At 36.0% G+C, this 16,972-nt stretch overlaps 1 protein-coding gene across 5 annotated transcripts in view; it reads right to left on the reverse strand.

The window, feature by feature from the left end:
- Positions 1-9,628: 9,628 nt before the first annotated feature.
- The window catches only part of LOC115211750 (tyrosine-protein phosphatase non-receptor type 23), a 98,603-nt gene continuing 91,259 nt past the window's right edge, over positions 9,629-16,972 (reverse strand). For all 5 annotated transcript variants that reach the window (XM_036501697.1, XM_036501696.1, XM_036501695.1 and 2 more), the window contains 5 exons: positions 16,407-16,535; positions 13,908-13,960; positions 12,763-12,867; positions 11,727-11,926; positions 9,629-10,788 (listed from right to left, as the gene is read on the reverse strand). In XM_036501697.1, coding sequence (XP_036357590.1) covers positions 10,193-10,788; positions 11,727-11,926; positions 12,763-12,867; positions 13,908-13,960; positions 16,407-16,535 — 1,083 coding nt within the window. In that variant the 3' untranslated portion in view covers positions 9,629-10,192. The remainder of the gene's footprint in view (positions 10,789-11,726; positions 11,927-12,762; positions 12,868-13,907; positions 13,961-16,406; positions 16,536-16,972) is intronic.

The following is a 16,972-nucleotide window of genomic DNA, read 5'->3' on the forward strand; positions in this document are numbered from 1 at the left end:
TTTGTTGAGGTGGATTTTCTCTGGCCAGATGCTCTTCCTGTCACAAACCCTCGCCTGTTTCCAAGTAAGACGATATTTCCCCCATGGCTAGACATGTTTTTGCAGAAGATTGGAATTGATGAACACTGCTTTCATGATGGTGACACTCGCTTACAATTTTCACGCGATGTCATGCTAAGGTGACAATAACATACATATATATTTTAATGGGACCCCATCATCTCTTAGTTGCCAGATGTGACTGGACACCGATATTATGTATCTCCAATATTTATGGGATTAGCCTGTGTTTCCCATCCATAAAAGGTCCAACTTTATAGCGTATCATCAGACCCCCAAAGCCTATTGGCCTAAGACCTCATAAAAATATGGAAGGAGAAAAATCTCGCTATGAATGTACACAATGGGGGATTATCTCCCTTTGTCAATGGCTATCGACTCCCAGCTATGCCACCATCTTGTGGTCTTCAAAGGCTACCAAGGTGAATGATAGGGGGTTATCTCCCTTTACCATTGGCTATCAATTACCAATCATGCTGCCATCTTGCAAATTCCAAAACACTAGCCGGAATTTCCTAAAATGTAAACATAGCCCAAAAATCTTCATTCTGGAGTTAAGGATGCTCATTGGTTCCAGCGAATCTTTTAGGATTCTCCTGCATTCAGCTATGCATAACTTGCAACACTTCGTCCTGTTGTTGTAGGGCCTGGGTTTTCGAGTATTTTCCATGAGATCGAGTCTGGGATCCAATCATCTCTTAGTTGCCAGATGTAACTGGACAACGATGTTACGTATCTCCTTTCTGGAACTCTGAAGGTGGACCTATGGCTGGAAAGGAGCTGCTTGAGAGAATTCCAGTAATCCAATATATTTCCGTGGGTATGTGTTGTCGGTGCTGCACCTGTTGCTGTTATTACTGCCAACGGTGTTGTTGTTGGAGCTGGGGATGGCTTCACTGGAGGTGGTGGTGACGGTAATGTTATCGCCCCTGCATGTGTTGTCAGTGCTGCACCTCGTTGCTGCTGCTGTCGCTGATATCATTGTTGGAGTTGGGGCCGCTGGTGTTGGCATTGCTGGAGGTGGTAGTGGCGTTGGTAATGCTATCACTACTGCAGGTTATAACAGAATTGTTATTACAATTATTGCGATCTTTGCCAATGGTGGAGGAGCTGCCACTGCTGCTAGAGGAGTCATTGGCTGTGGTTATGCCAGTGCTTCTGCTAGGACTGCTGCTGTTGTCGTCTTCTTCTAATCAGGACTCACGCTATTAGCCACAAAGAATAATCTCTAATTCGAGCCTACTCTAAGCTACTAAGAATGTGTGTGGCAACTTGAAGATCCACCCACCACATGCGATAGACTGGTGGTTGCACAGGCACGAAAACTACGTTGTTATCCTCATTCTGTAAATGGTGGCTTTTAATGGGTGGAGAGCTGAACCATCTTGGAGTAGAGGATTCGCAATCTTGACTAGGGTCTGAAAGTTTACCACACCATAGTGGGTTACACCATGGTTCCTCTGCTTTGTGGCAGAAGTAGGAAGAAAGAGTAAGAGAAAGTTGTGGTGAAAGTGTACAGCAGGGTTCACCATCACCCCCTTCCCCCGCTGGAGCCTCGTGGAGCATAGGTGTTTTTGCTCAATAAACACAATGTCCAGTTTGGGAATCGAAACTGCGAGTCTGCTACCCCAACCACTGGGCCATTGCTCCTCCACTGTTGCTGTTGTTGCCATTATAGCTGGTGATGGCACTGGACTTGTTTCTGCTGCTATTATAGGAGCTGTCAGGGCAGCTATTGGTAAGGCTAGTGTTGATGGCAATGCTGCTGACATTGTTAGTAATGCTGCTGTCCGGGGATGGGGGTTGGGTGGAAATTACTTAAAGTTTTGTTAGTGTTGTTATTGCTAACATTGTCCACTGCGGCGATGGTGGCAGTGTTATTGGCTTTGTTCTCGTGTCTATGGTTGCTATTGCTTCTGCCGGTGGTAGTTGCAGGGTTTGCTAGTACTTCGATTTGATAGACCTTTGGTTTTGCAGCGGCCCCCTGCCGGGCAACTGTTGTGGTTCCTGCATGAACAGCCTACCTCATCCTGTGGCTTAGAGGAGCTAACTAGGATGCTCTTAATATTGGGGGCACAGCTAAATGAGACCCTAACATTGTGCCTGTTGAAAATGGGCCCATACCTATGGAAGCTAGTGAAACGCCTGTCTATTAATTTAAGGAATAGTCTACCTACAGGTGTTATTGTGTTAAGGAAGAAGTGGGGGAGGTAAACCAAAACATTTCTGCAGCACTTTCTTATATTTTACCTGTCAGGCAAAAGTAAAGAATATGCACACCTGGTGTTTAGGGCTAGGGGTTTTTGTTATACCCAAAATGGGTGGTGTGCATATTCTTTACCTCTGCCTACCTTCTGATAGAAGCAATTGGGTTAATCCCAACAAAATGCAAGTTTGGTCACCAGTTCAGCACCAATGTTTGTGTTCTTCATTCCAAAATAATAAAAACATAATAGGTGCAGGAGTGGCTGTGTGGTAAGAAGCTTACTTCCCAACCACATGGTTCCGGGTTCAGTCCTACTGTGTGGCACATCGGAAATGTTGGTTTTGGAGGGTGACTGTGTGCCAGGTCCACCAGATTGTTTACACGTAAAGTGAGAATAGAATTTGTAGTGTAAAAAAGTGTCTTTCCTTATGATGGAATTGGTCAATGATATTGGATATGCTTATCTTCTGTATTAAAAATAATAAAACTTACACTTTCTGCCCAGTAATACGTCTACTTTTTTTTGCCAAGGTGAACACTTACATTTTTTACTTTGGTATAATACATGAAAACATGCCATAAACAAACGGAATATCAGAGATAATTCCCATCAGCACCGTTAAATATATTGGTTTCAAATTTTGGCACAAGGCCAGCAATTTCGGGGGAGGGTTAAGTTGATTACAACTACCCCAGCACTCAACTGGTACTTATATTATCAACCCTGAAAGGGTGAAAGGCAAAGTTGACTCTGGCGGAAGTTGAACTAAGAACTTAGAAATGGATGAAATGCTGCTAAGCATTTCACCCAGCCTGCTAACAACACTGTCACCTCAATGCCTTTGCACCTTTAAATACATTGTAACTATTATATGAATCAATGTGTGCATGTGCTGTACTTTACACACAAACACCAACGAGTAATGCATGCTTTAGCACAAAATTAGTAAAATGTATTGTGTAGGACTGTTTACTGGAGTATGATTAATTTATACCATAGTTTCACATGGATTTCCTGATGGATGTAGATAATCTTCAATAATGAGGAGAATCCACTCCTCATGAAGATCACTATGACTACCCAAGTGAAACTATATTTAGAGAATTGATCTTATAGTAGTTAGCAACACATGCACTTCAAACACTACGCTATAAAATTTTATAACACAAAGAATGACATTGAATCTGCTGAACAGTTTCCCCTTTATGGATTTTTCCTTGTCACTGAAAGTACATGTGGAATCATTCCTGCTCTTGGAATCTACAGTAGTTAAGGCAGAAAATACTGCTATGGGTCCCTGGAAGAAATCACTCATTAACAAGTTTATGAACATGAACACCTGCAAGACAATAATCAGAATACAAAAGATGTCATTGTGGATCACACAGTGTATAAGCTTTTATGCAGAATTGCATAAAGAATTACCAAAAAAAGGATCCCCTACTAACTTCTCAGAATGCAGTAAGCAACCAATTCTCATACAAAACAGATATGTCAATAACACTCCTGCTAAAAAAAAAAAACCACCACAATTTGCCTCATCTGTAACTCTACACAGCCTGTATTCAAACTCTTTATCTTTTCCTCTCTACCATTAAGTCCACAGTCGCAGTATGTAAAAAACTTAACCCAGGAGCTTTATCACTTTCAAATAGTATGAAGTGAAGTTATATCCTATCCTCACCAATCTCTTTAGACAGGAATATGTAGCAAACTTTGGAAACACACTACAATGTAACCTTTCTCAACTACTGATTTATTGCTCTCTTCAAACATCTCACTTCTTATCTTTCCCCTCTCCCAGTATGGCATCTACAGAAATATACCTCCAAAGACTACCTCTCCTATGTCACTCACCAACAGTTACTTGTCAATGAGAACCTCCACAAAAGCAATGCCACTTCATTTGACATCACCGAAGTCTTCCACTATTTCTGACATGAGACTAACATCAAGTTTCTACTCATTTTTCATTAGGATATTATCTTTCAAACTGGATCGTTGCACCATGCATACGAGACCTTCTCCAATGGAGATGACTCCACCCTTTATTCCTCTTTAATCTTCTCCAACACACAAAAGTTACCCATATGCAACCTGGACACCTCACACCAGGCATACAAACTGACCTCCAAGCCCCATAACTGAACAAATCCCTTATTTCCAAGAAATCTAACCCACTAATTACCATCCTATCTATTTTTCCTAAAGATATTGACCTATAAGTGTTCAAACTCAATATCAATTACATTGATCATAAACACTGCTCTGTTTCCCACCTTAAAATAATAAATAAAACTTACCAATTACAATATTGACTAAGCACATCCTGTGGTTCCAACTGAGGGCGTAGGGCATAGAAACAGTATTGACTTAATCTCAGACAATAGAGTGCCGATAAAATATGGACCACCATTTCAGGTGATCATCTAATACGCTTGACATTCATACAACCCAATGTGCTATGGTTAACTCATATACACAAACTATACCTTGTCATATTGATGATGCTAACCCTGACCACACTTATGTCTAAATAATTTGACAAGAGTCTTTTTTTTTTCAACCATTCCAGGAGAGCTGCTTGCTGTTCAAGTAGTTATTACAGTATTTAATGATTGGCCTCAAAGGTTCATACTGCACTTTTGGATATAATTTTCTTTATGAAAAACAAAAGTTAAAAAAAAAAAAAAATTCCCTTCCAACTTCTCTCAGCCATGTAACCTCTTCTATAGTAAGACACCTGTACTTGTCCTATCGTATTTTATCTTTCCATATCTGACACAAAACCATCTCCCTATCTCTCGAATACATTCCTATTCAGTTGAGGAGGGCTTTTTTTCTTAATTTGGTTTTGTGGCCTCACTTGAGCCACAAAAAGTGCACCCAGTACACACTGTAAAATGGTTTGCATTAGAAAGGGAAACCGCCCAAAGCTGACACTGCAGTCAGACGTAACAGTGGCTCATCAAACCCTGTCAAACTGTTCAACCCATGCCAGATTGAAAAAAAAAAAGGGATATTAAATGATAAAGAGAAGTTGGAAGTGATACAGTTTACAACGACCTTTGTTGTAAGCATTGTACAATTAGGTAACTATTTGATTAATAAACAGAATTAAATCCCATCATGACACAGATTTGAGATTTTTTGTGGAATTTAATAGAAGCTTAAAACTGTACATTATGGATACCTGTCCAAAGTTATGTACAATTTTGTTTTTTACGTTATTATAGTAGATTTGTTTTGTATATTATCATATCAAAGCTTCTCTTTCCAATTTCATACACTTTCTCTAGCGAAATATCTGCTAGATTTCTCTACTATCTCCAAACACAAAGAAGACAGTCCCATCACGGGCTGGTGCTTGGTTATAGTTTCAAGGTTTTAAATTAAGAGAAATTCCACACTCCACTCGGGATTTTGTGTAGGAGGAACAGCCTGTTGCAGTTTAAGTAACAAGCATACTTGCATGCACAAGCAGCTCTTCTCTCAACAGCTAGGACCATAAAATTATGTACTTATGTTTATTACACCATGAAATGCCTGCAATTATATTTTTCACAAATTTATTTAAAACCCCACATAAAAACAACTCTAATAACAAAACAACCCAGTAGCTTAACAAATGCCCAAAGTAGCTTCACTTAAATGTTACATTATTTTGTTTTTTTATTTAAAGCATAAAATACAATTGTGGAATAGTTAAAACAAATAGCATTAAACAAACTTTTATTTTTTCACTTGTTCCTTTTTGTTGTTTTATATTTACCCATGCTAGTAAATGGGTACAATGGGTTTGCAAATTTATATATCATTTGGCATGCTAGTGAAGCAAGTTATTAAGGTGGCAAACTGGCAGAATCATCTGAGCATCATTCAAAAAAAGATTTTAAGAAAGCTTTGCAGTATTGCTTCTGTCTTTGTGATCCAAATTCAAATACCACAGAAGTCAACTTTATTGCATCAACTTTGGGAAGGATAAAAAGTCAAGTACTTTGGTTTCTACATATCAACTTGCCTCCCACTTCTAAATTTCTAGCCTTGTACCTAAAACACTTAGCCATGAATTGGAGTAAATCTGTTTCTCAGCCAACCAGACTAAAGCAGAGTGCTACATCTTTGTCCAAGCACACACCACAATGGCTAGCAGCAGCCACAAAGCTTGAACTTGTACTCAATAACCCAACACCTAAGAACTAAAATCAAATGGCTGCAACCATCCATCAGAAGTATAAAAAAAGACAAACACTACTTCTACAAAACTTACTAAAAGTAAACAAACACAAACTTTCAGAATAATAATTGTTCAGACTGTTGGCATTAATATACTAGCCATCATGCAGTTTCTCAAAGTAATTTTATGAAATAATTCACGTATCATTAACACATGCATATGCAACACAAGTAACAAGCAGAAAAATAATTTTCATTGTTTTACGTATCTATTTTCCCCACACTAGTAAAGCTACAGCTCTTTTCTCAAGTTTGGACAGTTGCTAGGCAATAAGAAGCAGGCATTAATGATCAAGGAAAATGAAAATAATGGTTTCAATTTTCAACACAAGACCAGCAATTTCAGGGAAGAAAGTAAATCGATTATATTGATCTCAGGGTTCAACTGATACATATTTTATCAAACCAAAACGATGAAATGGCAAAGTTTAACTGTATCAGACAAAATATCTTGCATTATATGTTCAAACAAGTTGGCAAATCCACCACCCTTACTTTCTAAATTAAGCACAAGCCCAATACTTTTTGGGGGAAGTGTTAGTCAATTATATTGAGTTCAGTATTTAAGTGGTATTTATTTAATTAATGCTAGTACAATTAAAAGCAAAACTGATCTTGGCAGACATTGATCTGAGATTGTAAAAGGACATACCTAGATACAATTCCGTACTTAGATTATGACCACTGCATCTTCCAAATCAACCTTGGAAATAATAATAATGGTTTCAAGTTTTGGCACAAGACCAGCAAGTTTGGGGGAGAAGCTAAGTCGATTACATTGATCTCAGTGCTCAACTGGTATTTATTTTATTGACTACAAAAGGATGAAGAGCAAAGTCAACCTCAATAGAATTTGAACTCAAAACAAAGGACAAAATGCCGCTAAGCATTTCACCCGGTGTGCTAACAATTTTGCTGGCTCACCACCTTAATAATAATTTCTACACATACACAAGGTCAAAAATTTGGGGAAAGGGAACCGTTGATCAGTATTTGACTAGTATTTTATTTTATCACCCTACCCAGAAGGACGAAAGTCAAAGTTGACTGTGTATTATTTGCTCCAGCTCTACATTCTGAGGTCAAATTCTACTGAGCCATGTTGTTCAATGCTCTGACAATTTTGTAAGCCCGAGAAGCAATTTTAATATACATACAAGACCACAAATTTTTGTAAGTAATTCTAGTCAAATACTGAGGTCAATAAAATAACCAACCAATACTTTATTTTTTAATCAACCCCAGAAGGGTGAAAAGTTTAGTTTACTTCGGCAGTATTTGAACTCGGTGAGTCATTACTCCAGTGCATTACCATTTTTAGAAATAAATGGCAACAACAGCACAAAGCCAGAAATTTAGTGCTGAAAGGAATAGCTAATTCTCAACCCCAGTATTTGACTGGTATTTTGTGCTAACCAGTACTTGGTTGCTATTTTGTTATATTGATACTGGAAGGATGAAAAGCAGTTGATCTCACAGGGATTTGAACTCAGGGTACCAAAATCCAAAACAAATACCACAAAACTTTCTGCCCAATGTTTTAATAAATCTGCCAGTCCACCACCCTTGACTATAATAATAATAATAATATTCCACTCTTTCACCTCTTCTTTCTCCCTCTCTTCCCAAGTACAAGGCCTAAAAGTTTGTGAGGGTTGGGTTGATTGATTAAATGGACTCAAGTAGTTGACTGGTACTTTATCATATTGAGCCCAGATGGAAGAAAGCTAAAGTTTGATCTCCATAGGATATGAACTTAATGATTTTTAACATCAGTACAAGGCCAAAAATCTTGTGGTGGGTGGAAACATTTCATTCATTTATTCATTCATTCCCTACTTCATTGATACTTATTTTATTAATATTTTATTATCAGGATAAAAAAAAAATCAACTCTTGAAGTCAGAATGTAAAGAAATAGAACTAAATCCTGTTAAGACATTTTATCTCACATTCTGATAACATTATTCCATAAATAGCACAATGCAAAAAAATTTTGGATGGAAAGAAATGTAGTTTGATTAACTTGACTGCCACTTTTTTTTTATTAAACCTAGGAAAATGAAAAATCAAAGCCAAATTATACAAAAGTTGATTGGTTGGTTTTCATTCTCCCAGAGTCAATAAAATTAGCTCCATTCATTTGCTGGAGGTTAATGTAAGAAACTAATCCTTACAAAATTGTGGTGTAGTGCCAAAGAAAGAAATTATTATCATCATCACTATTTACAATGATATTTTTATCTCTAAGTTCTTATTTCGTTTCATTGAAACATTAGACCAACCAAGTTAGCACTGTGCATATAAATACAATGGAAGCCAGAGAATAATAACTTGATTTCAAAATAAGAAGTTTCAGAATCATACTAACTTTTCCATTGTATCTCACCATAACAGTAAGTATTAAACACAAGTCTGAAGTCTAAAACTTATAGAGTATGAGCTAAAACTTATATAGATGAATGGGTAAGGGGTTATGATTTTATGCCCTCATTAAAACGATTAGTGACACTAATGAAATATTTCCAGCAAGGAATTGTGGACTCAGTTTGCCCAGAATTTTAGTGTTACAATATAACCCTTACCAAAAGAACAAGGATATGAATTTCTAACATAGGCACAAGACCACATATTCTGAAGTAAAATATTGCTAATTATATCAACCCTCAGTTGGTACGTGACTTACATTAATCAACTACAGAAGGATGGAAGGCAAAGTTGACCTGGACAAGATTTGAATTCAAAACAAAGAGACACAGCCATAGTATAGGTACAAAGACATTTTAATGAAAGAGTATAGTTGATTAAACTGTCCCCACCCCCAAATCTTGAGTGGTACTTATTCTATGAGTACCCAGAATAACAAAAGGTATAGTTGATACCAACAAAATTTAAACTGAGAATGTGAAAGAATGTAACTGAATACCAAAATACATTTTGTCTAGTATTCAACCACTTATCAATCTCCATAATAATAATAATATGATGATGGTGGTTTCTGAAATCGGCACAACCCAGAAATTTTGGAGACAAAACAGTTGTCTTATTTTAATGACCCCCAAAAAGATGGGAAAAAAATGTCAAAATAATTGTAAAATAAATTACATTAAATAAGAAATTAACAGTTTAGGGAAGCAATAAATGATTTAATATATACATAATATCCTAATTTATAGTCTAATTGTTTTAATTACTCAACTTATCAGTGTCCATGGATAAGTTAGCATAAAACCAATTCTGTGTAGGAATAAAAACAGAGACATAGATAGAGGGGGAATGGAAAAGATCAGTGCAACAATAACATTGAACAAACTTTCAGAGTTTCTTCAAGAGAGAGGAAAGCAATCCATTACAAATGAGCAGAGAATTAAATATAAATGGAACAAAAATTAGATAGGATAATAATAATAATAACAATGATGAGGATGATAACTGGTGATTGCTAACTGTGACACAAGGCCACAAACTTTGAGGGAGAGGGTACAGTCAATGACTGAATTGACCACCAGTATATCACTGGTAATTATTTTAGCAAACCTCCCCATTAAAGGAAGAAAAGGCAATGTCAACACTAGTGGATGTGAAATCAGAACACAAAGGGACGCAACTAAATACTGCAAAGCATTTTGTCCGCCACACTACTAATTCTGCACTCCACCGCACTAATAATATTAATGATAATAATAATATTAAGAGTCTTCTTTTTTCTTAATAGACCAAAGAGGGTCAAGTGAACTAAGAGGATCATCTGGGTCATTCATGCTATCTGTAATTGATGTGGTTTTATTTGTGAAACTTGATTTTGTAATCTTTTTACGTCCAGCTGTCAGTTCAAGTGTAAAAGTATTAGGATTTTGTAGCTGAGCCAAAGAGAGTGGTATATCTTTCTGCTGACTACTGCCAATGTGTTGGGGTGAATTACTCATTGAGGTTGTACCACTGCTCCCACCTGCAGTACCAATGCTTTTGGAAGAAGAGCCCGAACCAGATCGACTTCGGCTCTCAACCTGGGCTTCACCTGTGGCATCAGATGTATTCAAATTGCACTGCTGTTGCACAAGGTCAGGAAGATTGGAAGAAGTTGAGTCAACAACTTTACCAGAATCTACTTCACTGTTAGTCTCTTCACTCTTTGAACTTGTTACTTTAGAGTCCTTAGAAGTCTCAGTTTGTGCAGATGATACATTGATTTTGGTCAAGTCTTCAGATGGCTTCCTCTGGTGTGTCTTGTCTCCAGGATTTGGTAGTTTATCACCAAAAGAAGCTTTATTGGTCAGAATTCCACCTGAAATGTAAACACCACCATGTTAAGAATAATAGCAACAGATTAATCTAACAATAAAATATAGAGGAGGTGTCTTGCTATACATGCATACACATATCAAGACACTTGTTTCTGCCCCTGTTTCTTTCTCACACTTTAACCTTTCATCATCTGACAAGATCACCTCCTCCAATGCCCCCTCTTCTATAGCAAGACACCCATTTTTGCCTCTCTGTTTCTAACTTTTCCATTATCTGACACAAAATCCCCTCCTCTAATGCCCTCTCTCCTTTCAAAATTCCTTGTCTTGCAATTTACTTGCTGACCCTGCCAGTGCTGGTACCACGTGAAAAGCATCCAGTCCACCTTGTAAAGCAGTTGGCATTTGAATGGGTAACCAGCAGAAAAATCCATGCCAAAACTGACCTCACTTGTACTCAGAACACTTTGAGGAGTGGTTGGTGTTAGGAAGGGCATCCAGCTGCAAATATCCTGCCAAAAAACAGACACAGAAGTCTAGTGCGGTCTTCTACCTGGCCAGCTCCTGTCAAACCATCCAACCCATGATGATGTAGATGTGAGATGTTAGGGAGTGAAGAGGATAACTAGGTAACCAGTTAAAAGGAACCACTTCCTTTTAAAATCCATTCCCATTTTTTATATCCTCTCCCACTATATTTTACAATGATCATCCCCTTTCTGTGCCTCCAGTTACCTTTTCCTTTCCTCTGTGATACCTCTGAGGACTCATTACCTTACATTTAAATCTTTCTGATCTACTATCACTCTTCACTTTGTCATATCTGCTGCCGATAGCCTCACCACCTATCTTTGTCAACTGCCACTTTTCACTACCCAATTTACAGAAAAGAGAAAGTCTAATACATCTGAAAAAGAAAATAAATAATTATAAAAGACAGCCAATTTATCTAAGAAATTTATGCAAGAAATTTCCTTACGTTTCATAAGTAAATCTTCTGCATGATATAAAATGGTATCATAACAGTATTTGAGCTGTTCCTTATCTCGAATGATATATCGGCGTTTCTTCATCATCTTTTGGCACAATGCTTGAATATCTAGAATTCCATTGGCATGATTCACTTCTTCAACTCCAGCATACACAGAAATAAAGGTTCCTGTTCGGCCTACTCCATTACTAACAAACAAAAGGTAAACAGAAAGAATAAAATTGGATAAATGTATACGCTTAAAAAACAAGATAATTGTCAGTTTTTCTGTTAGTATTGCTTGGATTTAGGAAAAAGTTCTAGAACTCAATAAAAAAAGATCAAATGAGTTTAATAATAAGTGAAATCTAGAGAAAAGGCCAATTCTATCAGGCACCAAAATATAAAATAAAGTTAGTACCTTTGATGACCATTACTGAATACTTCTCTACTTATAAGCAATGAATTAAATACCAGACACTATTATGAATTGAAAATTTTAACGCTATGGTTTTAGATGATACATAAAATAGAAAAAATAAAGAGGTAATTTAAATGTTCAACTTCCACTAATTGCAACTAAACTAAATGGAGTGAAATAAGAAACATCAATCCCAAATTTAGTAAGCCTTTAAAAAAAAACTGAAAAAAAACCCAGAAAACTATATAGTTCTTTACAAGAGCAAGAATCAGGATATGTTTGCCTATGATACAGTTTGCTTTGTAGAAGTATCCAGATAAGATATGTTTAGCCTAGCAAGAGTAGATAGCTGATATTTTTAATTTTGCAGATATGGACAGCTGATAAGATTAGCCTTCAGAGAAATTATATTAGCCTGACAGAGACAAATAGCTATATGTAACATTTTAACTATTCTACACCAATTTTGATCTACTATCACTCTTCACCATGTCATATCTAAATATTGATGTATTATATTGGAACAAAGTCTTCTTTAATAATTGAAACAAACTTGTGAGTGTATTTCATTAAAAATATGGTGACAAAAGAGTAAATAGAAATATCTATGATAAAATAGCTTACCTGCAGTGAACAATAACTGGTTTAGTTAGGCTTCTCTGTTGTCGATAGAAAGAATGTACTTCTGCAATAAACTGCAGTAAATAGGGGATCTTTTCAGGGAAGCCACTAGAAATGAAAGAAAATTAGAAGGTTCTGTTGATAATTTTGATTTTAAGCACAAGCTAGTAATTTGTGGGGCAGCATTCAATCAATTACATGATTGGTATTTTATTTCATTGACTCAAGACAAATGAAAGACAAAGCTGACATTGGTAGGCTTTGAACTCAGACTTAAGAATAAAAATATTGCATTCTAGCATTAGGAAAGGTATCCAGCCATAGAAACCATGCCAAATTAGACAGGAACCTGGTGCAGCTCTCCAGCTTACTAATTTCAGTCAAACCATATGCTAAATGATAATGTTCAATGGTCTAATAATAACTGTTTGTAATGTATGCACGAGGCCAGAAATTTGTGAGGAGTGATTTAATCAATTAACCCTTCAGCATTTAAACTGGCCATATCTGGCCCACATATTCTACGGATTTTATGTTCAAACTGGTCAAATCTAACATGTTACACCTACCCTACAATATCTTTCTAAGAATAAGCAATCACATCATCAAAAATCTGAAAGCTACACGGTAATGCATGATTAATTCAAAATAATATGAATCAATAAGCATTACATTTGAGAGAGTAATCTGAATGCTAAAGGGTTAAATCAACCTCAGTGTTTGAAGGGTGTGTATCAATAACAATGTCTCAAGAAATATTTCTCATACTAACATTTTCTTACATTGAAATAATCTAAAAATAATTTCTCACAAAGTGATGCATTTTTTAGAAAAGGAGAAGAAGGAAGAGAGTGAGCAGGGGAAAGGGAGAGGGAGATAGATGTGCAGATGAAAGAAAGAATGGAAGAGGTAAAGGGAGAGAGGAAGGATGGATGGAAGAAAAAGAAAGGGAGAGGAGGGAAAGGGCAGATGGAAGAAGGCAGGAGACAGATTGGACAGAGTGGAGGAAGAGTGAAGGACGGAAAAAAATAGAGGAAGACGGATGGAAAGAGAAACCGGATATGAAACAATGCAGAAAGAAGAAACAATATCAGTAAAATAAAAAAATCAAATATGTGGTTAGAATTGCATATATTTCAAATATATACCTGACAGGCCAGTTCCGATACTGAAGATGGACAATTGTTCTAGCTTGCTTGGTCTAATCAAAAGGCAAAAAATATTCATTGAAATTTAAGCTTTACATTGAAAATTGGAAAATCAAATTTGATTTTTTTTAAAATTTAAATTACTATATCATATTTTATTATAGAGCCCTGTATTAAGCAAAATTGTGTTAAAATTGAATTAAAATATTTCAAAATGCATTTCATTATATTTTAAAACTATATGTATCATCATCATCATCGTTTAACGTCCACTTTCCATGCTAGCATGTGTTGGACAATTTTGACTGAGGGCTGGCAAACCAGATGGCTGCACCAGGCTCCAATCTTGATAAAACAATTGTAATACTTTAAATGTTATTGTATTAATTTTTTTAAAATTATGTAGCATTAATTAAATATTACATGCAATTTAAACATAACATTTAATGTAATGGTTATGTATTAATTAAAATACAATTTACTCATATGATTTAATGTATTTTAAACTGTAAAATAATTCAAAAGTAAATTATATTGCATTACATTATGTTAAATTAACTTGTATATTAATCTGAGACAAATTGTATAATCATCTACAGCTTTATACTATATGGAATTAAGTTAAGCAGATTTGTAGTAATCTCAATTGTTAAATATTAAATCTGTTACAGTATGAAATAGTCACATTAAATAGTATTAAACACTGCTAATATCATTCAAAATCCTATTAGATGAAGTTGTGTCACACCAAAACAATCAGAATTAAATTGAATCATGATCATCCATCATTGATGGAGACCAAGAAAGAAATCATGTAATCTGTGGTCTGGGCACTGGAGATATGAACAAAAGTGCATTTCGCACCAAAAGCCAATATGAAAGTTTCTCTCATGGTATCTACCGTGGTATAGTTTGTTTTTTACAGAACATCCACGTTTAAGTGGGGAACAAAAATTAGCTCATTAAATCTTAATGCCATATTTGATAACTTAAGGCTCACAGCCAAATAAAATCCCTCCCCCACCAATTTCAGCAGAGATAATTAAAAATGATTTTTTGTGTATTTTATACAGCAAAATGTTTCTTGAAATAATGTAGCTATGATGCTGATGAAGCAGCAACACAGAAAAAAATAGATATACAATGCATGCAAGAAAAAGAGTCTTTTCAATAATGCTTTTGCTGTGATTTACAAGAGAAAATAAAAGCAGCTTAGCAGCAGACAAAAACAGTGACTAACAAAAGATAGCAATGATGATACTGAGCTATGCAGCAACAATGATTATAGTCAGTAGTTATTCAACACCATCTTGCAACCAATTTCAAAGCTTCTTTCAAAAACTAAAATGAGTTTCCACGTAAAAATAAGATTGTGTGTCAGGCATGACAAACAAGAGTGAGAGTAAGTGGCTTAGTGGTTAGGGTATTCAGCTCACAATCCTAAAGTCATGAGTTCAATTCCCAGCAGCACATTGTATCCTTGAGCAAGGCACTTTATTTCATATTGCTCTAGTTCACTCAGCTGTCAAAAATGAGTAATACTTATACTTTCAAAGGGCCAGCCTTATCACATTGTGTCACGCTGAATTTCTCTGAACTACATTAAGAGTATAAGTGTTTGTGGAGTGTTCAGCCACATTGCACAAGTGGTTCCACAGATCAGATCAACTGGAACCTTCATTGTTGTAACCAAGTGTCATTTCTATGACAAACATTAAGAGATATGAGTACAGAAACAGTTACTACTTTTAAGAATTGGGTTCTGAATGAAACTGTTCATCTTAGGACAGCAAGCTTAATATTTAGGATAATTCCTCTTGACTAAAAGTGCTTGTAAAGGTAGCATCAATGATGGTGGTAGTGATGGTGGCTGGTAAATAATATTACAGCATAATGGAGTTAGCTACATAGAAATACTGGTAGTCTACTGTACTTGGGTGAACATTAACCTGCAGGATATCTAAACTTCCCTGTCCATGGACACAATGCTCCAACATCAGGCAACTGACTTGGTAGAGACCTACAAGATTATCCACCATGTTTCCAACAACAAACTCCGGCACCTTTTTGAATTCCATATGTGTAACATTTGTAGACATGCTTACAAAATCAAAAAAACAACACAGCACCCATGACGGAACACTACATCCTTCAAAACTTCCATCCTCCCTGAAATTTGCCAACAATACACCTGATGCCCCCCACCCGCCCAATTTCTTGCTTTTTTTTTTTTTTGTTTTTTAAGACCTATTCCTTGTTCACTTCCTATGCATATTCTGTGTCCTGTTCATACAGTTTTGGTTACTTTTTCTGATGAATTGTAGTGCACCCGAGCACTGCACACAATAAGTTCATTATAACAACTTCACATACACAAACTAGGAGTATTTTCTGAGCCATTTGAGAAAGAAAGGTCAGTTTTATAGGTTATCAAATATGGTATACTAGATGAATAAAAATGGAATTATGACAACAATTAAAACAGCAGTAACAGCTTACCTCAGAATGTGTAAGATAAATAAGACGTTCAGTCCAAAATTCTTTTTCTTTACAGGTCTGTAAAGTTAAACCAATGGGACCATGAAAAATGATTTGACCTTTCTCTGTTGGCCAGTAATTTGGATATTTCTGGAAGATATAAAATACATTTAGTGAGTTTATCATTGACACAACTATAAATATCTGAAACAACAATCCATTTGATTCAATACATTATATTTTTATGGAAAAGCATTCTTTCTAATTTTGATGCAAGTGATGGCCATGTACAACGATGATGATGGTGAGAGTGGAGGAGATGATGATGATGAAGGGTGGTAGTTAATGATGATAATGTGGTGGTTGTGGTGAGGTTGGTGGTAGTAGCAATAGTGTTGTGTTGGTGGCAGCAATAGTGATGGTAGCAGTAATGCTGATGGTTCAGAGGATAAATATGTAAAAAAAAAAAAAAAAAAAAAAAAAAAAAACCGTCACATTTTGAAGTAACTAGTGTCAGTCTAGTCAACATGCATCAACTCTTTTATTTTTTAATACATTAAAGATAATAAAGAAAATATTCCATTTTG

This window comes from Octopus sinensis, linkage group LG1 (genome assembly GCF_006345805.1).
Source record: "Octopus sinensis linkage group LG1, ASM634580v1, whole genome shotgun sequence".
In the NCBI taxonomy this organism is placed as follows: Eukaryota; Metazoa; Mollusca; class Cephalopoda; order Octopoda; family Octopodidae; genus Octopus; species Octopus sinensis.